Raw genomic sequence first — 23874 nt, 5'->3', positions numbered from 1 at the left:
TTTAAAAGGCAAAAATACCAAACACTACCCAAACTTACCTCTTTAGATGGTAAGATTTGCAGCGTTAGTGTGATTTTCTGACATTTCAAATCAAGAACATAATTAGAAGATTAATTGATAATCTGAAAAATGATCCGTGTATTGAAACCTTATTATGTGAATGATTACTGATGGACTCGTGTCTTGACTTCCCAAAGACTGGCTGCCGGTGCCAAAGATGCTTTCAGACAAATGTTTGCTTCCTTCAGGAGTCTTGAAATAAAATGCAGAAAGAAAGTCAAGGCCTTTAGTCAAAACTGGTTTGTGTAGCAGTAGCATCAATACCACTTCCTTACGTAAAGGTGGGAGAGTGAGCAGGATGGTGGTTAGAATTACAGCGCCACCTGCAGGTGAAATGTAAGAAGTACACTCATGGTTGAAAGCCACCATTGTGATTCCACTTCAGACATAGGTGACACCGTTTGCTGCCACACATTTCTCCCTTTCTGTTCCTCACAGCTCTGCACCAACACAAAAGAAAACATGTATTCATTATTTATTTCTGTTTGGCATGTCTTCGAATCGTGTGTTATAAAAATGCAAAGTAACCAAAGACGGATGACAGAACCAATACTTGTCTTCACATACAGTGGTTGGATATCTACACCATTGTCCAGGCTTCTGATTATATTTTGAGTATTTCCTCATTTTGGTGTGCAGCACCAAAGGTTGACCATCACAACTAAAACTGAATCATTTCCTTTAATGACAATAATGTGGATTGTGTCTGAACTTCTGCCTTATTCAATTCTGTGTGTACACTTGCTTATTCTGGACAAGCATTCACAACGTTTACAAAGTTAGTGCTTTGGGTCACTACTGTCGTGGTGCAAATATAATTCTTTACTCTTTTTTACAATCTGTTGCTCGTATGACCTATAAAGTTGCTGCACGTGTTCCTCGCTCCACAACATGTTCTTCCACTTGTCTGTCTTTGCACTGGCTGACCTTCCAGCTCAGGTGGCCCAGTAACTGACCCATCCCAGTAACAGAGACACCTCCCAGCTTACATCCTGAGGGCGCAACACTGCAGAACAAGTTCACCCAGAAAGGAGCAAACACCCTAAAAAATACAGAATTCCCCGATAAATACTGAGTTATTTTCTATCTGCGGTGTAGGACTCAGTGTTTTACTGCATAATGTTGTGACAAATTAAAACTTGACAATTTAAATATATAATATACACTTTTTTGTGTGTGTGCGTAGGATAAAAAACTCCTGACTAGAAGAGCAAACCAAAGTAGCCTGGAAACTGTCCATAACTTTGAAGAGTGAACAATGAAAAAAACAATAACACTAAAGTTAAAGTTGATGACACCTGTCGAGCAATAGCCTACAAATGTATTCACAGTTGTCAAATCTTAGTAATTATCAACATACACACATTTTAAAATGTATCTATTCAGAAATGGCAGCTTCATTTCTGTACTATTAAAAAACATGAATTACTTCCACTCTTAAATTAGAAAGCAAACTCAAAGCAGCTCCACTTCTAGATGAGCATGAACAGAGGCAGCGCTGTAATTGAAATCTAATACTGAGCCATTTTTTTAAACACGCCATTTCCTCTTACGTAGACATGACAGGCCAATCAAAGGTTTTGCAGACTGTTGTCAACACGGGACTAAAGAAATCCAACTAGGGCTGCCGGTTGTTCAATCTATTGATCCATGTCGCCCCCACACAGCGTTCTCACCTTCCACAGTAACCTGCACCTCCTGGCCATGTTTCCGAGCTCCTGGGTGGTCAGTAACTCAACACCTGTACCGGAGCACAGAGTGACTCTGAGGCATGATGCTGTGGTCTGTCTCTGCACAGGAAGCTAAGAATATTCTACTGTGAGTGTACAGCTCGGACAACGTTCAACAAGTTCAATGAGAGAGGTCAAGAGGTTTGTGATCTCTATGCCAGAGAGGTGGTGACCATGTCTACATCATATTAAAAGACAGCCAGTAAATAATATTAAAATGCAACGAAGATATCATGAAATATATTGGTCTTTTTAAAACATTTTGGTCCATAAAATATTTGTTTTTCCTGAGTTTATGTTTGACTTTCTAGTGTTGCAACTAATCTAATGAGCTAAACTCACCACAAATACATCTATTTTCCCACCAGTGAAAAGAGCTATTTGAGATCACTGTGTGAGAAGGGTTGACATCAGGGGCATCGTTAGGCCTATTATAGGGGGGCTTCAGCCCCCCCAAGATAGCTCTTCGCTATTTTATTAGAAACTGTCTCCTGAAATACAAGAATTAAACATCGAAATCTCTCAATTCTTTGCACTAATATATATTATTATAATGTTTTTTTTTCCATTGAATGTTATATTTGACACTGAACTAGTTCATCTTTATCTCAGTGATAGTGTCCAAATGAGCATAACATATCACTATGACCCTGAAATGATGTCTATAACAATGGATATCCGTGGCCCCAAAAAGAAATTGGGCATAAGCAGTCATGACACTCCCCTTAGCCCCCCGTTTCTTTGTATCCTACAAACGCCCCTGCTGTAAACACTAAACGCTTTCTTTGCATTTATTTGCATTGAAGGAGTGACGCAACAAGCACACACCCCATCTGTCAAAAACTTCAAGGAGCCACAGAACAAATCACCGAACAGACTAAATGCTGACCAGTGTTTTAAAAGCTACACGATGCATTTTACAACACATCTTGAGAAATATTGCACTTTTGGTTGCTCGAACCTACCTTGCACCGGCATGACGCGTGTCCTCCGGCTGAAGGCTTCCTCCCTCCACCGGACACTTTGATGCCTCCTCCGCAGAAACTCGCCACGGGTGGCACGGAAGTGCTGAAAGGTGGGACAGGTGAGGGCACCTGAACCTCTCGGTGCCCGGTGGAAGGTTGAGCTGGTATCTGGCGCCCCCTGGTGGCGTGAAGGCCAAAGGACACACGTAACCGGAGACGGAAACAGTGAGGTACGGAGCAGAGGCTAGCAGCTTCACCGCCTCTCGTCCAGCGGGGTTCACCGTCATTCTAACACCGGGAGGACCATTTGCGTTTCACCAGACGTGTATGTCATATTGCGGAACCCAGAACGGAGGGTGAGCGCGTGACAAAGGGCTGTTTTACATTCCTCTGCCACTCAGCTCCTTCCTGTTAGCCGGACAGCTAGCCGACGTTAGCCAGTTTTTGCAATCATGGCGGCGGAGTGTTGTTGCTCCTCCGCGCGGGTTCCTCCTGGTTATCCTGTCGTCGCATGACGTGACTCGTTGTGTGAGATATTGTGAAATAATGTACACGCGTGCCTGGGCTACTAAATACGCGAGGGACAAATAAGTTGGACCAAAAAAAACCCCCACTTGGTCGATTTCCAAGACGTCTACAACCGCAGTGAACGGCAGGTGTTGTTCGGGCTGTGGAGTTCATCCCCTCGCGCTGCCATGTCCTTCTGGCCTCCCAGCCGCCGCAGCAAATGGGACCAGCCGGGCCCAGGTTCTGGTGGCCTGGGGGAGGCAGAGGCTGCTCCCACCGGGGCTCTGGATGCTGCCGCTGCGGTGGCTGCAAAGATCAACGCGATGTTGGTAGCGAAGGGCAAACTCAAGCCCTCACAGATCGGAGTCCCAGGACCCCCTGACAAGGTGAGCATAATGTTCTCCTAGGCAGGAGTTGTTCCGCTCAACACCAGCTCTAATGCAGGACCATCACAACATGTTTGTAATGTGAGGCCATAGTGCGAGTGTGAACACGTGTCGGAAGGAAATATGATTGTAATACCGTGTAAGCTATTGGTTTGCCATCTGTTTCTACTAAACTTGCTCAGGAAATCAAATGCATTTAATATTTTACACTAAATACAAATGTTTTGCCCCAATTTAGTGACAGTGGCCCCGATTAATATGGAGTGACACACACACACACACACACACACACTTCATCTCTTGATTCCCATCCTCTCTCAGGCTATCGGTGTTGGGAAGCCTCCGATGCAGGCAAAGGCCAAAGATGACCTGGTTGTAGCTGAGGTGGAGATCAATGACGTACCAATCACCTGTCGGAATCTGTTGACACGTGGGCAAACGCAGGATGAGGTCAGTATCAATGTGGACAATCGTATCTCCAGAAGTAGCTTCATCACACGCCTCGTGGAGTCCTTATGGACATATCTCACTTGTTGGTCTGCAGATCAGTAAAGTGAGCGGTGCTGCGGTTTCAACCCGAGGGCGTTACATGGCGGCAGAGGAGAAGGGCAAAGCGCTTCCAGGGTGACTTCTGGCGCTCTCGTTTTCAGATAGTGATCATAGTCGACTTGGTGCTAGAACTGTTCTGTTAACACGTCGTTTCTGCTCTTTCCTCTCAGGGATCGGCCTCTGTATCTGCATGTCCAAGGACAGACGAGAGAGCTCGTCGACAGTCCGTACCTTTTCAGTGTTTAAAAAAAATCTGAGTGGATGTCTTTTGTACATCACATGATGAGACTGATGGTTTTCTATTCCCTCGTTCTCCAGGGGCAGTTAATAGAATCAAGGAAATCATCACCCACGGTGTCGTGAAGGCTGCCACCGCCTCGTCTTCATCACCGTTCTCCCCGAGCGGGGCTTCAGTCACAGTTTACCAGCAGCATCACCCCCCTCCTCCCTCACTGAACCACCACAAACCACACTTTCAGTCCGGAGTAAGGCGGATTCCTTAGGCTTTTTATACCGGATGAAGTCAGATTATACTTCCATTAAAAGTGTTGCTGAGAAAGCAAACTATTTAATGCATATGGTTGTGTTATTGACATTTATCTTTCCTTTTTATAGATGCATTATGTTCAAGATAAAATCTTTGTGGGCCTGGAGCACGCTATCATGGGCTTTGTGGTCAAAGAGCGGGTCGAGGGCCCCGGCTGCTCATACCTGCAGCACATCCAGGCGGAGACGGGGGCCAAAGTCTTCCTGAGAGGGAAAGGATCCGGCTGTTTAGAGCCGGCCTCTGGGAGAGAGGCCTTTGAACCCATGTACATCTACATCAGGTGATGGTTGTACTTTGAATTAGGAAAGATTAAGAACCGCTGCTTCTCAGAAGTTATTCCTGCTTGTATAATAACTAATAAATGAACTAGCCACAAAGGGTTTTGCAGCATTGTAGGCACTACTGCTCCTACTTTTATTACTACTACTACTGCTACTACTACTATTATTACTACTACTACTACTATTATTATTACTACTGCTACTACTATTGCTATTATTATTACTACTACTGCTACTACTATTATTATTACTACTACTACTATTATTATTACTACTACTACTACTGCTACTACTTTTATTACTACTACTGCTACTATTATTATTACTACTACTATTATTATTACTACTACTACTGCTACTACTACTGCTACTATTATTACTACTACTGCTACTACTTTTATTACTACTACTGCTACTATTATTATTACTACTGCTACTACTATTATTATTACTACTATTATTACTGCTACTACTATTATTATTACTGCTACTACTATTATTATTACTACTGCTGCTGCTACTATTATTATTACTACTATTATTACTGCTACTACTATTATTATTACTACTGCTGCTGCTACTATTATTATTACTACTACTACTACTAGGCATAACTAAAGGAAGTCTGTTCTCTCTCCAGTCATCCTAAACCAGAAGGACTTGCAGCAGCAAAAACCTTGTGTGAGAATCTTCTTCAGACGGTGAGTGATTTCTTGTTCCTGTGCAATGTTAAACCATGATACTTTTGATATCTTACACAACTCCAAATGCGTGCTTTGTGTGAACACTGCCAATGTTAACTGTTTGGAGGAGGAGCTCGCTGACCGCAGCTCACGGTACATTAATTACGACTGCTTTGACATTTGAACACATGAAACAACCACACGTATCCAAGGATACACATCAATTTAGTACACTATATTATTGACTAGATTATCATCCATAAATAGGTCATTAATCAATATAATTGCAGGTTGCCACATCTGATATTTCCAAGTCGTGTTGCGCTGTCAAACTAAATCATTGTTACCAACCAGCTGTTGCATGAACAGCATCAATCATCTGAGCGTTCGCAGCTGAGAGAAAAACAAATTGCCACACATCCGTTACTAAACTGTAGATAGTGGAGTGAGTATTCTGTATATTTTATACCACAAGTTTGAGATGCTGCTTCCTGCAGAAAGTACAAGAAAACTGTAGAAGCTCAAAGGGAGTCTGTTTCTACCAGGAGGGATCGATGAATGGCATTTGATAATTAATGGTTGTAATTATTATACTGAAGGTTTATGCAATAAGGAAAAGGATCGGGCTGTAAAAAAATTTACTTTTTTTTGCTGACTTCATTGAATGAGTTCCAATTGTAAATTTTCATATTTCAGATCCTTGATGCACTAACATGGTGTACAATGTTTCTCCCCCTCTAGGTCCATGCAGATTATTCTCGCTTCCTCAATCAAATGAGCTCCATGATGCCAATCCAACAAGGTAAGATCTAGCCAGTTGTCTTTCTGTGGTTGGCATTGATCACTTGATTTGTCAATACAATTGATTGTCGAAGTCATTGGGAGAGCGCGACTTGATCCGTTTCCTTCCCCAGGCTTCACACAGCCTCCCGTGGTGAACGGGATGCCTCCGCAGCCTCCGTACTACCCGCCCGCTGGATACCAGCCGGGCTACGCGATGCCTGTGCCCCCCCCTCAGACACAACCCGTCTCTTTACCGTACACCGTCCCACCTCCTATACATCCCACAGTCCCCGCAGGTGTGCCTCTTCAGTACTCCCTCCCCCCCGCCCTCGCTCCCGCTCACACCCTCCCTCCAACGCCGGGCCATGCTCCTGCTTCGGGCACGATGCCACAGGTAGTACAGAGCCATTAAAACCACATGAGTACAGCATACCAAGCAATAACACTTCCTATATATCCTTCCGTCCCTGCAGACTCTTCCTCCTGTGCCTTTTCCTTCATCAGCTGCAGCGCCACCGAAAGCTCCGACTCCCGCCGCTCCAGTCTTACCACCGCAGAAGAGACGCTTCACAGAGGAGGTCCCCGACGAGATTAACAGCAACCTGCTCGGATACCAGGTGATAAACGGCTCCTCCACCGTCACAACCTCTCTTCATTCTGCAGGGTTTTACTTTGTTTACCCTTCTTTGCTTTCCTCCACCTTAGTAGCCCCATGCCTTTACCTGTGCAGTGTGTGACGAGTCACTGGGTTCATCACCAGTGGCGGCTGGTGAATTTTTTGGGGGGGGGGGGGCGCAGTTTAAATATCACTCAACAATGAGAAGAAAAGAGGTTTTGAGTAGAATATAGTAGAACACAAAGCTTTATTTCAAGAACACAGCGTGCTCAACACTGTCCAATAATAACTATCAACACACTGTAACTTTGGGCATGAGAGGTTCAGAGCAGCTTTAAGGAACATTGGGTTGGGTTTCAGAGGTTTGCAAAATAAAAGAGTTTCACCCTCACATGAAAGAGGTTCAGAGCAGAATAGAGTCAGAAAGAGATCACATGTTACATTGGGTGACAGAGTAGACCCACTACTGTAAAGACAAGTAGCCTCCTCTCTTTAAAGTTGGCAAACTTCTCAATAACTCTCTGGTTAAAGTCAATCATGTCTGTAACCAGCCTGTTTCATTATTCTGGAGGGAATGTGTCTGTTTTTCAGAACTTCTTCGTTGTGTTTTCGATGCCAGTTCGGTCTGCAAACAGGGTTAGCTTCATGCTGTTAGCGAGTTAGCTTCATGCTGTAAGCTAGATAACTGCGGCAAGATTCGTGCTTTCCACTTGTCTGCAGCTCTTTAGATCCCTCACCCCGTTGTAGTCCAGAGAGTTTCAGTCCCAGGACTTTGGAACGACAGACAGGGGAAACTAAACAGAATTACTCACTGAGCCTCCAGCTGACCAGCTCCCCGTAGCTCCGTGGAGCTCTCTGGCGGAGGGAACATACGGGTCTCTGATCTGCCAAATAGTCCAGTCACGTGAAATAATAAAACGATGTCATTGGCCAATGAGCGCACATTTTTGTGGCCCAAGATTTGCGTCTCATCCGCCAATGAGAAGCCGTCCTTGCCGAAACGACTGAAATGTTTACTCGCTCCCCGCACACACATGTTTGGCCGGTGTCCCGTAAAGGGGGCGGGGCTTCTCTCTGTGATAATGGCGATATATTATATTTTTTCACATTAACTTAAGTGGTTGTTGACAGGCTGACGGTCTCCCACACACATTTAGCGCGTCAACACGGTATATTTACTATTTAAATGATTTGGCATATAATGTTTTTGACAGGATGTATTTTGTTTTCTTTTTTTCTTTTTTTTCATCTCAAAATGTTAAGAGGGGCGGCGCCCTAGCGCCCCCTATGGACGCACCGCCACTGTTCATCACCAATCATCCAATCTGTGTCTCGCTGCTCTATTACTTCCCTGTTTACCTATTGATCCTTTCTTCAAACCTTTGAAGTGCATTGGTTGAGATGACGTGGCCTGCTGTTTGCTCTTGTTGTTGTTTACTTACAGTGTGCCTGTGTCTTTCTACTGGTAGTAAGGAGTTTCAGGAAAGGGTATTATTAATACTGATAAGCTTAAGTATCATAGTGGCTGGAGAAGTTGTCAGTAATCAGACTTGTGGTAAGCGATTCACAAGGACGGTGTTTTCACTTAGGTGCTGGTATAGTATTAAATCTATAGTCATATTAGGACAGGGATTAGGATGTCTGCTAATCGCGCCTGTGTGTTTTTCTGCTCATAGCATGGACCCATTCATATGACTAATTTAGGTGCAGGCTTCCCAATGGGCAGCCCAGAGGTTATCGGACCCCCTCCACAGAGTTCCTCTGGCCCGCCGAGTGAGAGGGACAGGTACACAGATTTTCAAAATAAAATATTTATCGCGTTCAAGCGCCAGTTGACAAAGTTAACTCGCCCCTTTTCTCTCTCTTTCTCCAGTCGGCATCTGATGCCTCCACCTCTGCTGCCTGTGAATGGAGTGAGACCCAAGATGGAGGAGCGAAGGGCGATGCACGGCTTTGTGGGTAAGGGCATTAACCTCTGGACTGACACACCGCTGCCCAAATCCAAAGCTGCAGTTCCTTACTGTGGACTGTGCCCTTTAGAGGCTCAGCCCAGATCTATTCACAGCAGCAATGTAGAGCTGTAAGATATCAATACCCTCCTGGGTCACGAGACTCTGAATCCAAGTTGTTTCACTTGAGATTAACGAGGTATAGCATCAGATGGATCAAGACGCCTAGTTGGTCCAAACCGTTTGTTTCTTTGGATTTTAATGATGCCGTTTTCGTGGCAGTACTTCCACTCGCTCGACTTCAAGCTGGGCCTCGTGCGTCTCAAGATTCTTTCAGGATTCTGCTTCTGTGACTATAAATCCACAGATAGAGGCGGAGCTGGGACATCGTTTGAGTCGTTTGTAAAAAAAATAAAAATAAAAAATAAAAAAAGTAGGGGGAAAAAAGAAGTCTTGTATATCGAGTCCACCTTACCGTCCCGCTCTGATGACATCATCAGTCTGGGGTTGTCTGTTGGTTGTTTGCTTTCCTCACTAACAAGAATCTCTCCTGTTTTTGTGTTTTTCTCTTTTTCTCTGTGTTTTTCTTCTCTTCCATGTGTCTCTGGGGTGATGCTGGATTCTGATTGGGGGTGGGGCACGACTCGTCCTGTCACGCTGTCCTCCCGCTCGATTGGATGGCCAACACGCTGTCCCTCCCCACCAACCAATGACTGCTTTCAAATGGCTGCCCCCTCCTCTACTCTTCTGACAAACTATGATTTTAATCTATTAACTATTTGTTTCTCCCAAAATGTGTTACGAATAATTAACTTGAACTTGTCCGATTGTTGCCGCTGTTGTTTTGTGGTTTTTTTCTCTCTCTCCATGTTTCTCTCTCTTTGTCCCCAAATGTCCCACCCCTTCCTTTCGTCTGCACGCTTCCCCCTTGTTCTTCTTTCAGAGCCCTCAATGAAGAGATTGAAAACCGGTCTGGTGGCGTACACCGGCGACTCTTCAGATGAAGAGGAAGACCACCTAACCTGCAAAGCCTCAGGGCCAGGTAACCCTGGGGCAGTTCCCCCCACCTCCTCAGGCTGGACACACGGCTATCGCTGCCCCCCCCCAGCGACCCCCCGTGCTAAAACACAGCCACAGCAGCAGCAGCCTATGCCTTTCTGGATGGCGCCCTAAAACAGAGGAACGTCTCCTCGGTGCTTTCTTTGTGCCGAGTCTCACGACATGTTCACACGTAAACTGAGCCCGTGTTCTCTCACCACGTGGATGACGCTTAACAGCCACATGTTGGTTGCAGCGTAATCTTAGTGCTTCGGTCCAAATGGACATTCTTATGTTTTGGGAAAACTACGTTGTTTCTTCTGGTGCACACGTTAGAGTTTGAAGACGAACATTTGCAGGACTGATGCTCAAGCTATTTTGTGGATGTGTAGATGCTCAGAAGAGCGACATTCTGCCTCCAGTTTGATTTGGAAAGGTTTGAACACAGAAGTGTTTGAATATTGTGTTGTTGTAAAAACAATATCACAAGCCAATGACCACTTTCCATTTATTCCCTAGCACAGCTTTTTGTAAATTGCCCTTCTTCCTTTTCCCCTGTCCAAGTCAGTGACACCATTCTTTCCTATTCGGATCTTTTTGTACAGATCATCCTGGACTAATACCTAGTAGACCTAATGGATTTATTCATGTTTTTATGAAATAAATAAACTTAATTTATTGCAGTGTTTGAGCTTGTGATTCTTCCTATATTTGACTCTTAAAAAAAAAAAAATCTGTTTTGCCATATTTCATCCCAAACGGCTCTGCCTTGACGATAGACGGCGACCACCTTGCTGCAGAATTGATTACAAATAGATTTACTCTTGTGACAACTTTTGAAAACATGCTGCCTAGAAAGCTTTTGCAATGTTGATCCATTTGAACTTGAAATAAGTTTAATATTTAAACAGCAGTTTGCATTCTTAATCTGTACAGAAATCGTTTCATATTTAAAGCAAATGTACACAATGTCGTTGAACAAAATCTATTATTAGTAATGAAGGACTGAATGCTGACATGGCGTTTCAGATCATCTCGATGTCGGGCTCTCTCGGAGGGTTTTCCTTGTTATGCTGAGCGATGCGACTCTCCATCACCGGCCGGAAGTGGCGGATCAGTCCCTGCGGTTAAAAAATGAAGAGGAACAAAAGTTCTTGTTAAATGTAAATGAGTTAAGTTATTGTTTGAACTTGTCACCTCGGTTAATGTTTGATAGACAGCTTCATGTTTTGGAGACATGACGTCACCTGCACAGGCCAGGCTGCTCCGTCTCCCAGGGCACAGATGGTGTGACCCTCGATCTGCTTGCTGAGCTCCCAGATCATGTCGATCTCTGACGCTGCTGCTTCTCCTCCCACAAACCTCCACATCATCCGATCCATCCAGTCGACACCTGAAGGACAAACGGGAACGGGGAATGCAGTAGAACAGCACTCACTGAAGAGCACCGTCACCTTTGAGCAATGGTTTGACCCAACACAGATTTTATTCAGGTAAATACACCAGAAAATCTTAGAAAATGTACAATACTTTACATTTAGTTTGTTATACTTAACACAAATACATTCATGACAGGGTATTAACTTGTACAAGAGTATGTTACCTTCCAGTAGTGTTTCCTTTTCCTAAATATATTACTTCTCTCACCTCACAAGTCATGTGTGTGAAAGCTTAAAGGAGCTCTAATTCCAGTGTGCAGCTACTGGTATTTATATTCATGGCTATTTCAGGATGTGCACATGACTATTCTAGCTTATTAAAGAGAGAAAAGGCCACCAAGAAAAATATTGAGTATTAGTTTTTAAAAGCATCAACAGATGAGGTGATGCCTTTCCAAACCAACTCACTGCATGGTGACGGAGTGTGTGGATGGGTTACTGAATGCACCTACTGGGCACAAGTCCAGACGCCCAACGTGTAAGGGGGCCTCCTGGCCTTCATCTAAAAATATGTCACTCCAACAGACAAGCACCAACCAGCAAGACGCTCAATGCATTAAAAGAAGCATTCAACGACCTCAAGAAACCAAAACAGAGGCAGGAAATGACAAAAGGGGGAAACCATGTATACAGTGTGTGTGTTGCTCTGGGAGAGGAGAGGTGGAGGTGCCAGTTAAACGTCTGCACTCAGGGGCCGTTCTCAGAAACCGCCCACGCTGTCTTTGTGAGTGAGACAGACATTGTGCAGTTCCTTACCCTCTCTGCAGGGGGTGCACTGGCCACAGCTCTCATGTTTGTAGAACTCAACCAACCGGGCGATGGCTCTGATCACATCAGTCTGCATGAAAAAAATACAATCGTCAGATGTATCTCTCCAGACTGATTGTTGCTGCAGTGCATCGTCTCATCTACATTTGGGATCTGTTTACCGACTTGTCCAGGACTATGATGGCAGCTGTTCCCAGTGCAGTCTCTGCACGGACCAGGTCATCGAAATCCATCAAAACATCGTTGCACACATGCTGAGGGATGATGGGAGTGGAGGACCCCCCGGGGATCACTCCCAATAGATTGTCCCAGCCGCCCCTCACTCCTCCTACAACGATCACACAAGAGGAGAGAGGGCACATGTCAGCATCCCATGAAGTCAAAGTCTCTCACACACACACACACACACACACACACACACACACACCTGCGTGTCTCTCTATTAGCTCCCGTAGAGCAGGGATTCCCAAAGTGTGGTGCGCGCACCCCTGGGGGTGCGCGAGCTGCCTCTAGGGGGTGCGCGAGAGGAAAAATGTAATGGTGGTCTAATGGTGTAATAATTAATATTAAACATTCTCAGGGCTCTCAAGTGTCATTTCGGTCTTAACTCATGCACTCCCGCCACACATCGTATTTCTTACGCTGAAAAAAACTCTCGGCTATTTAATGTTTGAATGCAGGGGTGCTCAATACTTCGATCGTGGTCGCCGCAGAGCTCCGACGCCGGTCCCCCCCCCCCCCATGTTGTGATGCAATCGCAGCGAGAGAGCACGCGAGAGAGAGAGCGCGCGTATAGAGCGAGATCGCGCGTAGAGCGAGAGTGAGCAAATAGAATGTGATGACGTCACAGCAGGCTTTGATCCCTTTATTGGCTTTAGTCTCTGAAGCTGTATATGAGGTATTTTGTAAACCTTACCGTTTCCAGTCAGTACTTTCCAGGATTCTTCTTTTTCTGCATCACTGAGAACACAATCTTCACACCATCTCTACACCATCTCTACAAAGGCCCTCTGAAAACACAGAGAACACAGAAAGTTATAATTTTCAAATGGAGACAATGAATTACAGCCACTGCAACCAAAGACGGAGGAGGTTTAAGGGGGACATAAGCGTCACCTACAACGCCCCAAACCCTGACGATAGCAGGACGCTTTGGCATATGAGTGTCATTTCTGGGCCCCAGAACTATAATCCCTACAGAGGGGGTCCCTTTAGACCCGATCAAGCACAAAGGGCAGTTATCAGGGATAGGAAGGCTCAAGCAGAAGATGCGGCAAAGAAAGCTCTTGAGGGTAACAAACCCTGTGGGGTGTTGAAAGACTCAGAAACCCCCAGTCAGGTCCCAGAACCCAAAAAGGACGTTGAAGAGGAGGTAGACGAGGGCACCAGCCAGCTCCTCTTGATGAAAGAGAATGCACTTCAAAGAGGTAGAGTGGAGCTTTTAGAAAAGGAGGCCAAACAAAATGAGGCTCTCCAGAAGGAGTCTTGTCTCAAGAATGTTGAAAAGATCAAGGAAAACAGAATTTCCACTCTCTGCAGCAAGAACAGGGTTCATCAGTCTGCAGAGGTCAATTCTCCCCGGACACAAAATAACCAAACCTCCTGGAGGAAACAGTGCCTGGTGCAGGGAGAGCGCCCACCACAAGTAGCTCAGGGAGCTCGTGGGGGTGAACAAGCTGGTAGACAGGCTACCCGGCCAAGAATTGAGCCCACTAAACCACAAAGGATACCTCACCAGTGCAAAAGAAGAACCATCCCCACTGAGGCCCCAGAACCCATAAAGGACGTCGAAGAGGAGGTAGACGAGGGCACCAGCCAGCTCCTCTCCAAAGAGAATGCGATTCTGAGAGGTCAAGTGGAGCTTTTAGAAACGGATGCCAAACTAAATGAGGCTCTCCAGAAGGAGTCTCGCCTCAAGAAAGTTGAAGAGATCAGTGACCTAGAGCTTCAACTCGAATTGAAGAAGGTCACTGAAGCTGAGACCGACCACAAATTAAAGCAGTTGGAGGAGGCCCTTCAGCTGCAAAAGGAGAGCCAGTGGGAGCTCGAAATCAACCTGGCCCAGACCCTTCTGTTACTGAAGAAGAGCCAGGAAGACGCAGAAATGAACTTGGCTCACCAAAGCGAGACTAGCAATCAGCTGCAGGCTGCGCTGACCGAGTCATTGACTCAATCCAACAGTCAACAGCTCCAGTGGCAAGAAGAAAAGGGCCATCTTCTCCAGGCCATGAGCGAAATCAAAAGCAGCCTGGAGGAGATAAGAGTTGTCCAAAAGCCCAAAAAACTCTCTTTGCGGAAAATAATCGTTCAGTTCTTCAGGCGAGCTGGAGGACAATAAACACGCTCGCCTTCCTGTGACGTGTGGAGTTTGCACATTCCATATTTAAGTTGGGTTTTTTACTCCGGTTGATCCGGTTCTCCCAACATAAAATATTTCAATGGAAACATTTCACAGGCGCACGGGGGTCGCGTGAACCGGCTAGATGCCGGCTCACACACGTAGTGTTCAGGTAACACTACGTGGGCCCAGAAGCAGAACGCACAACCACGACTAAAGCTTTAAACAAGCCGCGTGAACCGGCTAGATGCCGGCTCACGCGGCTGAGAATGGAGGTTTTAGAAATGGAGGCCAAACTAAATGAGGCTCTCCAGAAGGAGTTTCGCCTGAAGAACGTCAAAGAGGTCAGTGACCTAGAGGAGGAAAAATGTCTCTCTTCAGTTTGTCAGGCGAGCTGGAGGACATGTAGTGTTCTGGTAACACTACGTGTGTGAACCGGCTAGATGCCGGCTCACACACGTAGTTTTCTGGTAACACTACGTGTGTGAACCGGCTAGATGCCGGCTCACACACGTAGTGTTCTGGTAACACAACATGGACCCAGAAGCAGAACTCACAACCACGACTAAAGCTTTAGACAAGCCGCGTGAACCGGCTAGATGCCAAATGGAGGCCAAACTAAATGGCATGGGGACGGGGCACAGGACTCTGGGCGGGTGACGGGACACGGGGAGCTGAAGTCGGCCGGGGGTGGGAGGGGGGATACCGACCGACCGACACGAACACCGAGTGTTCTGGGAACACAACATGGACCCAAAAGCAGAACTCACAACCACGGTTAAAGCCTTAAACAAAACAAGGGTTTATTAAGAAAAATATACAGCTGTTAAGGAGAAAATGGAGCTGGATTGGACACACACTACGAAGAAACACAACAGCAATAACAAAACAGGCACTGACATGGAAACCACAAGGCAAACGGGGTAGAGGACGACCCAAAAACACCTGGAGAAGGAGGACAGAGCAGGAATTCAAGAAGAAGGGGTTGACGTGGAAACAGCTGGAGAGGATGGCTCAGGACAGACGAGGGTGGAAACAATTCATCAATGGCCTATGTTCCGAGAGGAATACAAAGGCCTAACTAACTAACATTAATAATAAGAGGAGGAGAGGGAGAGGAGGAGGAGGAGAGGAGGAGATGGAGAGGAGGTGATAGCCCCACCAGGCCACAGCAGAAACAGTGCAGGGAACGGGGCACAAGACTCCGGGGCGGCGACGGTACACGGGGAACTGAAGTCGGCCGGGGCGGCGACGGTACACGGGGAACTGAAGTCGGCCGGGGCGGCGACGGTACACGGGGAACTGAAGTCGGCCGGGGCGGCGACGGTACACGGGGAACTGACATCCTTAGGTCTGGAAATAGAAATAAAGAATCAAAGCAAACCGATAGAAACGCCCCTCACACTGGCCGACCTGCAGCATCAGAAAAGAAAAAAAATCTCACTGCAAAGTTAACAAGTAGTAGGTTTTTGCTTTGGCATCTTCGGAGTGAGAAAAAAAAAGAAAAAAAAGAAAGTTACAAAAGAAAAAGCGGCATTTTAAACTGTACAAATGGTCATTAAAATAGCCAATTTGCATTTTGGGACGCCTAAAGAAAAAGGCATGCTTTCAACAGATCGATGTCTACATGGGGGTAAAAACAATTCATAAAAAAATATATAGATATAAAAAGCAGGATCAAAAAAAAAGAAGCAGCTCACCATTTCAAGGTGAAAGGTGGGACATGACACATGCATGCAAAATAAAAAAAACATCCAGTGAGGAGACAGAAAGACTTCAGAGGGGGGGCGACACGAACACCGAGTTGGTGTTTTTGCCAACCTAAAAAAAGTTTGAAAAGTTAACTTTTAAAGACGCTCGACTATCTAATGCATTGGAAGCTAGTGCGGCGGGGGCGGCGAAGGTACACTGGAAACTGAGGTCGGCCGGGGCGGGTTTCCCCTGGGGTGGGGGTGGGGGGGGGGGGGCGACCGACCGACACCAACACCGAGTACTTTTGCCAACCTAAAAAAAGTTTGAAAAGTTAACTTTTAAAGACGCTCGACAATTTAATGCATTGGAAGCTCGTGCGACGGCGGCGGGTGGCGGGGGGGGGACGGGACCGAACGACCCACACAAACACCGAGTGTTCTGGTAACACAACATGGACCCAAAAGCAGAAGTCACAACCACGGTTAAAGCCTTAAACAAAACAAGGGTTTATTAATAATAAGAGGAGGAGGAGAGAGGAGGAGGAGGAGGAGAGGAGGAGGAGGAGGAGGAGATGGAGAGGAGGAGATGGAGAGGAGGAGATAGCCCCACCAGGCCAAGGCAGAAACAGTGCAGGGAACGGGGCACAAGACTCCGGGGCGGCGACGGTACACAGGGAACTGAAGTCGGCCGGGGCATGTTTCCCTTGGAAAGAAAAAAGGCACTGGTAACGGTACTCCTGGTTTACTGGGATGGGGTTCGATATCCTGAAGTGTCGGAGAAGAACTTATTGTATTTCAATGAGTTCTTATTATTCTATTTTAGGAATGTTGCCCTTTTGGGGGCTTTATATAAAATGAGGATTTCGTTCAAGCAGCTTTCCAAATATGCCACTGAGATCATCAGAAATTATTCGGCAATAAAGAACAGATTCATGGCTAAACAGAGCACACAAGTTCTTGAAGGACTTGTTCAGGCCCAAAAAAGGAAATTGGTTTATGAATGACTTTAGATTAGATTAGTTTAGATCAGATAATCCTTTATTAATGTCACAGTGGGGAAATCGCAGGATCACAGCAGCGGGTTAGATTAGATTAGGATTAGAGCATTAATAAAAAATAAAACAAAACACAATACCAATACTAAATACTAATACTAAAATACTATTAACCATATTAACCATATTTTAACCAATTTAACCATATCATATATAATGACAATGTTTATCTGTTGTAGCTCTGGCTGGTAGAAGGACGAGGAGCCAGGCGGCTGAAACTGGGGCTCGACTTCCCATGTAGCCCCAAAAAGACAAAAGGCACTGGTAACGGTACTCCTGGTTTACTGGGATGGGGTTCGATACCCTGAAGTGTCGGAGAAGAACCTATTGTATTTCAATGAGTTCTTATTATTCTATTTTAGGAATGTTGCCCTTTTGGGGGCTTTATCATATCCAAAAAGTTGTTAAATTTGACTTGCATATCAGGACTGGCGAAAAACAGCCAACTGTTTCTCTAATCTAGATATTAAAGAGTAGTTTGAAATCAGGACTGGAATGTGATGGATCAAGTTTAACAATATGTCATGGCAAGAAGTTTAACAAAAGTTTAACAAATGTAGCATAGAACCACATAGAACCTGAGGAGGTTCTGTGTGAGGAGGTTCTGTATGAGGAGGTTCTATGTGAGGAGCTTCTGTGTAAGCAGGTTCTGTGTGAGGAGGTTCTGTGTGAGGAGGTTCTGTGTGAGGAGGTTCTGTGTGAGGAGGTTCTGTGTGAGGTTATATGTGAGGAGGTTCTGTGTGAGGTTCTGTGTGAGGAGGTTCTGTATGAGGAGGTTCTATGTGAGGAGCTTCTGTGTAAGCATGTTCTATGTGAGGAGGTTCTGTGTGAAGAGGTTCTGTGTGAGGTTATATGTGAGGAGGTTCTGTGTGAGGAGGTTCTGTATGAGGAGGTTCTGTGTGAGGAGGTTCTGTGTGAGCATGTTCTGTGAGGAGGTTCTGTGTGAAGAGGTTCTGTGTGAGGAGGTTCTGTGTGAGGAGGTTCCTTTGAACGCTTGGTCCTGTCACACCTCAAGACCATCACCGACCCACTCCTGGACCCCCTGCAGTTCGCCTACAGAGCCAACAGGTCTGCAGACGACACAGTCAACATGGCCCTTCACTACATCCTCCAGCATCTGGACTCCCCAGGAACCTACGCCAGGATCCTGTTTGTGGACTTCAGCTCTGCTTTCAACACCATCATCCCGTCCCTGCTGCAGGACAAGCTCTCCCAGCTGCACGTGCCCGACTCCACCTGCAGGTGGATCACAGACTTCCTGACCGACAGGAAGCAGCACGTGAGGCTGGGGAAACACGTCTCAGGCTCCCAGACCACCAGCACAGGTTCCCCCCAAGGCTGTGTTCTTTCCCCTCTGCTGTTCTCCCTGTACACCAACAGCTGCACCTCCAGTCACCAGTCCGTCAAGCTCCTGAAGTTCGCGGATGACACCACCCTCATTGGACTCATCTCTGGTGGGGACGAGACCGCCTACAGGTGGGAGACTGACCACCTGGTGACCTGGTGCAGCCAGAACAACCTGGAGCTCAACGCTCTAAAGACAGTGGAGATGGTTGTGGATTTCAGGAGGAATGCAGCCCCACCGCCCCTCTCATCCTGTGTGACTCCCCCGTCGACGCTGTGGAGTCCTTCCGCTTCCTGGGCTCCATCATCACCCAGGACCTCAAGTGGGAGCTGAACATCGGCTCCATCACCAAGAAGGCCCAGCAGAGGATGTTCTTCCTGAGGCAGCTGAGGAAATTCAACCTGCCAGGGAGAATGATGGTACAATTCTACGGCCATCGTTGAGTCCATCATCTGCTCCTCCATCACCGTCTGGCACCCTGCAGCCACGGCCAAAGACAAGTGCAGGCTGCAGAGCATCATCCGCTCGGCCGAGAGGGTTATCGGCTGCAATCTGCCTTCCCTCCAGGTCCTGTTCACTTCCAGGTCACTGAAGCGGGCCAGAAAGATTGTCGCTGACCCCTCCCACCCTGGACACTCCTGTTCGAGTCCCTCCTCGGGAGGAGGCTGCGTCCATCATGACAAAGACCACCCGCCACACCAAAGTTTTTCCCGTCGGCAGTCGGGCTCATCAATGGAGCCCGGGACTGACTGACTGTCACCCCCAGGACTACCACCTCTTCTTCCACCTTCCTCTCTCCTCCTTCTTCCCGCTCCTTCCTCTTCCTCCTACTCCTCCTCCCTCCTCCTTCTTCTTCCCTCCTGGAGGCCTCCTCCACACACGTCACTTTAACATGCACTTTAACTTGAGGCCTCCTCCACACATGCCACTTTATTTACATGCACTTTAACTTAAACACACGCCACATGTAACATACACTTTTAACTAAAACACACATCACTTGAAGCACACACCCAAACACTTTCACATTATTTGTTGTCTTTCTGTCGTGATGATTGTTGTTTGTCATGTCCAAATGTTGCACCTACCGCCAAAAAAAATTCCTCGTTTGTGTAAACATTCCTGGCAATAAAACTGTTTCTGATTCTGATTCTGATTCTGATTCTGATTCTGTGTGAAGAGGTTATGTGTGATCATGTTCTGTGAGGAGGTTCTCGGCTATTTAACCCTCCTGTCGCCTTAGGGTCATTTTGACCCGATTCAATGTTTCACCCTCCTGTTACCTTTATATTTACTAACATATTTTACCCTTTGGGTTCAATTTGACGCCAGCAATTGAAACCTCCAGAAAATTATTAGAATTAATATTGTTTTCCAAGTTTAAGTGTGAGGCACTTTATGTTTGTTTGTTGACTACCGAAAGAACACCGACATTAAACATTGAATGGGGTCAAATTAATCCTAAAGCGACACGAGGGTGTAATATTGATTCGGGTCAAATTGACCCTAAGGCAACACAAGGGTTAATGTTTGAATGCAGGGGTGCTCAATACGTCGATCGTGGTCGCCGCAGAGCTCCGACGCCGGTCCGCGCGCATCGGGACGGAGCAAAGAAAAAGTCCCCCCCCCCCCGGCAACAACTCCGTTGCGTTTTTTTTTTACGGTGTGGGGGATTGGGGGTGCGTGAACCCGGTCGGGATGTAGAAGGGGGTGCGTGGCCTAAAAAGTTTGGGAACCCCTGCCGTAGAGGAATAGACATCTCTTCCTCCACCGTGCACGGTGTGTTCACGTGACCGGAGATGTTGAACAGCTTCGTCCCCGAGTTCCTCTCCCTCCCAAAGCTGGCAAACCAAGCGCCGCCTCGACGACAGATCGCAGGCGCCACGGCAACCGTCTCCACATTGGAGACTGTCGTTGGGCATCCAAACACACCTTGAGGTAGAGATGGAGCAGTGCATCATGACTTAGGAGCTGGAATTACAACACAAACCCGTCATCCACTCCAGCAGGAAAACAGATGTTTCAGGCTGTGACGTTTATACCTCACCGATGTCTGCAGGAAACGGTGGCTTGAGTCTGGGTTTCCCTTGTTTGCCCTCGAGAGACTCGATGAGGGCCGTCTCCTCCCCGCAGATGTAGGCGCCGGCCCCCCGCATCACAAACACGTCAAAGTCAAACCCGGAGCCGCAAGCGTTCTTTCCTATCAGGCCGGCTTTGTATGCCTCGTGAATAGCCACCTGTTGGAAGAGTAGAACACCAGGAGGCGTCACGCAGCATCTACAGATGGACGAGTCGCCCGTCGGGGCCTTTGTGTACCTGTAGATTTGAGGACTCGTTGTAAAACTCCCCTCTGATGTAGATGTAGGCGGCTCGAGCGCCCATGGCTCTGCCGGCGATCAGGCAGCCTTCTATGAGCTTGTGGGGGTCGTGACGCATTATCTCACGGTCCTTACACGTCCCAGGCTCCCCCTCATCAGCATTCACCACCAGGTACTTAGGTCTGAGGACACAGGGAGGAAGGAAACACCCAATGCACCGATAGGCCACATCGCCAGAGTGTGATCGGCGGTGCGAGTGACGCTGATGTCGGTTTCCTTCTCCTACCTGTCGTCACTTGGCTTGTTCATGAAGCTCCACTTCATGCCGGTGGGGAAGCCGGCTCCTCCTCTGCCACGGAGCCCCGAGACTTTCATCTCGTTTATGATCCAGTCCGATCCCTTCAGCATGATTTCCTTGGTCTTGTACCAGTCTCCTCGCCTCACGGAGCCCTTGAGTCTGTAAGGAAGAGAGATGAACCAGCGTTTATAGTTTCAGGTCTTCAAGAACTGAGAGGAAGGTTGTATTTCTCCTGCTGTGTTGTTACCTCCAGTCATAGCGACCATACAAGTTGGTGAATATCCTGTCTTCGTCACTCAGAGGGCCGAACGTGGTCTTTTTTGGCTTCACCTGGTGAGAGTGAGAAGATAAAAGAGGAGTATAATTGATGAGGCACTGATGATAGACGCATGGAGATGAGAGATGCTGTCACTTCAGGGCTCAAACTATTTTCATTATTGATTGATGAAGTCCAAGGTGACTTCTCCAAATGTTTGTACATCCAAACAGTCTAAAGATGTTTATTAATGTTTATGACGAACAAAAACATTAAATTGTCACATCTGAGAAGCTGGAACCAGACATGTTTAGGGATTTATATGCTAAGAAATAACTTAAATGACTATTCAAAAACACCAAGGCAAATGAAGAGACAAACAGCATAAATATATCTAAATTATACACAACTATACAGTCGGAGAATGAATCACATTCACAGTACAAACATAGTTTCCAAAATAAATATGACATAATATTAAAGTAAAAAAAGAAGCAAACAAATAGGTGTGAAGACTCTGAAGAGAGTCCAGTAGTTTGTTTACGGTTGTTCAAATAATTGTTGCAGCTCTACATCATTTATGTAAATACGATGCTGACGAGAATTCTTTTGTGTTTTGAAACGTGTATCTTTAGTTTAAATGTGAATTCGTACAATTTATTTCCGTGAATTGTCCGAATTTGGGGAATTAAAAATTCATGATTAAAACATTTTCCAATTCTAACAGTTTTAAAATCACCACTGTTAAAAGAAATGAAAACATGTTGTGACAACTTCTGAGCACATCAAACCAAACTGATCTGAATACCACAAAACTAATCAAGAAAATAACATCAGCGTAATATGGTTGGTGGGATTCACACAGCATATAGAAAACACTTTGTGTAATATAAATACATTTGACAGAACATGGAATGGGATTATAATAGTTATATTTACCATACAATAAAATATATGCAAGACATACACATTTAATTAATTATAGGCTACCTATTGGATACTTTCTATAACACTTAAAAGAACCGTAAACTATTAGAATACATCTACATCTACACTGTCCAATCGTTTTGTATCATAAAACGATATAAAAACATACTCGAGCCCAAAAACCCGTGGACCCAAAATTGCGAATACAAACATATCATGTTTATCTTTAGCTCTGTTGCATAATCTGCTTATTTGGCCTCTTGCTGCGTTTCAATAATCTGTCACGCTTGTATTTGAAAGTAACTTTATAGGTCAGTGTGCTGAGATGTAGAGTAGGGTGCGTGTTGCAAGTGCGTGTGCGTGTGTGTGTGTGTGTGTGTGTGTGTGTGTGTGTGTGTGTGTGTGTGCATGCCTACCTGTGATTGCGCTGCAGTGCAGTAGGTCAGCCGCGGCGCCCCACAGCATCCGCCCAGGCGGCAGCATCAGCATCCTGCAGGAGACCGACCCTCAACCCTCTTCAAACACGTTTATTCTGAATACTTTCTGCCTCCGTTGGACTTCTAGTAAATCAACCCGATTTCTGAAAGCGAGCTCCCGTGTGGGCCTGCTAGGTCAGCTGTATTACACTAAGAGGATTAACTAATGAACTGCGTCACATCCGATCCCATGGCTGCTCTACAGGTACCCAATCTTTCACGGGTGCGTGCTCACGCACACGCAAACAAACAAACTAACACTTAATGTATGACGTCACACATAGACGCTCTCATAAGGGACGTTGTGCGTGATTTACTGGCGTATAAATTGAGTGTTGATTTGAAGATTACCACTAAATACTAACCCATCTGACGACAGGCCTTTTTCACAACAGACATTATGACTCGTTATGTATGAAAAGCACATTATACGTGTTATTAATATTATTAATGGGGGCTCTGTTCTATTTAAGTGACCCAAGTGTGACAGTGAGCCAGCAGGCATACTATCCTGAAAGAAGTTAAATTAAATTCAACCATGATTAATTGTTTATGTCGGTTCCTTTCCTGGGACATGTCAGAACTAAGTATAGCCATTTATTTCCCCTTGATACATTTTTACATGAATGGAGATGATCATGATGAAACTATTACTCACTTAGAAATAATGTGTCTTTTGATACCCATATCATTTACTATGACAGAAAATAGCATTATTTTCTGGCTATTCTAACCCACAGTGCTTTTATGCAGTGGATATAAGATCAACGTGCCATGTTACGACAAAGTCCCATTTCCCAATTAAATGCTAAACAAAAAAAGTATGCAATTTGGATAGCAGTCAGTGTGTTTAAGATTAAGAAAGCAAT

General features: G+C 45.9%; 2 protein-coding genes across 4 annotated transcripts; one reads left to right on the top strand and one right to left on the bottom strand.

Annotated features, from left to right (window-relative positions):
* Window positions 1–2980: 2980 nt before the first annotated feature.
* khdc4 (KH domain containing 4, pre-mRNA splicing factor) lies at window positions 2981–10782 on the top strand. 3 transcript variants are annotated; one of them, XR_008835385.1, is made up of 13 exons: window positions 2981–3648; window positions 3970–4098; window positions 4193–4272; window positions 4368–4420; window positions 4516–4682; window positions 4813–5024; window positions 5666–5726; window positions 6450–6510; window positions 6623–6885; window positions 6965–7108; window positions 8812–8893; window positions 8981–9066; window positions 10000–10012. XR_008835385.1 is itself a non-coding variant. In XM_056443649.1 (13 exons), exons 1-13 carry the CDS (start codon window positions 3451–3453, stop codon window positions 10227–10229), a joined length of 1794 nt encoding a protein of 597 aa, XP_056299624.1. In that variant the 5' UTR covers window positions 2981–3450; the 3' UTR covers window positions 10230–10782. The 3 variants fall into 3 exon arrangements, 2 of the variants coding, with proteins under 2 accessions (XP_056299624.1, XP_056299625.1); XM_056443649.1 differs by having other exon boundaries at window positions 8784–8893; window positions 10000–10782; XM_056443650.1 differs by lacking the exon at window positions 10000–10012 and having other exon boundaries at window positions 8981–9073.
* Window positions 10783–10972: 190 nt separating this feature from the next.
* LOC130213249 (NADH dehydrogenase [ubiquinone] flavoprotein 1, mitochondrial-like) lies at window positions 10973–23011 on the bottom strand (the record flags this gene model as incomplete). The annotated part of the gene is made up of 11 exons (XM_056444726.1): window positions 10973–11215; window positions 11342–11487; window positions 12290–12371; window positions 12463–12629; window positions 12729–12758; window positions 20480–20662; window positions 20778–20967; window positions 21047–21230; window positions 21335–21505; window positions 21594–21676; window positions 22946–23011. Coding segments are annotated over 11 exons (1398 nt in total), but the record flags the coding sequence as incomplete, so codon positions are not given.
* Between the last annotated feature and the right edge of the window lie 863 nt (window positions 23012–23874).

This window comes from Pseudoliparis swirei, chromosome 22 (assembly GCF_029220125.1).
Source record: "Pseudoliparis swirei isolate HS2019 ecotype Mariana Trench chromosome 22, NWPU_hadal_v1, whole genome shotgun sequence".
Lineage (NCBI taxonomy): Eukaryota > Metazoa > Chordata > Actinopteri > Perciformes > Liparidae > Pseudoliparis > Pseudoliparis swirei.
Note: the sequence above shows the minus strand (reverse complement) of the source record. Positions and strands in the feature narration are given on the sequence as shown.

Excerpts from the sequence above, each read along its gene's own strand:
- khdc4 (XM_056443649.1), top strand. The coding sequence starts at position 3,451 with ATGTCCTTCTGGCCTCCCAGCCGCCGCAGCAAATGGGACCAGCCGGGC. Across the intron at positions 4,273-4,367 it reads AAGGGCAAAGCGCTTCCAGG|GGATCGGCCTCTGTATCTGC; the intron begins GTGACTTCTGGC and ends CTTTCCTCTCAG. Across the intron at positions 9,067-9,999 it reads GGCGATGCACGGCTTTGTGG|AGCCCTCAATGAAGAGATTG; the intron begins GTAAGGGCATTA and ends TTCTTCTTTCAG.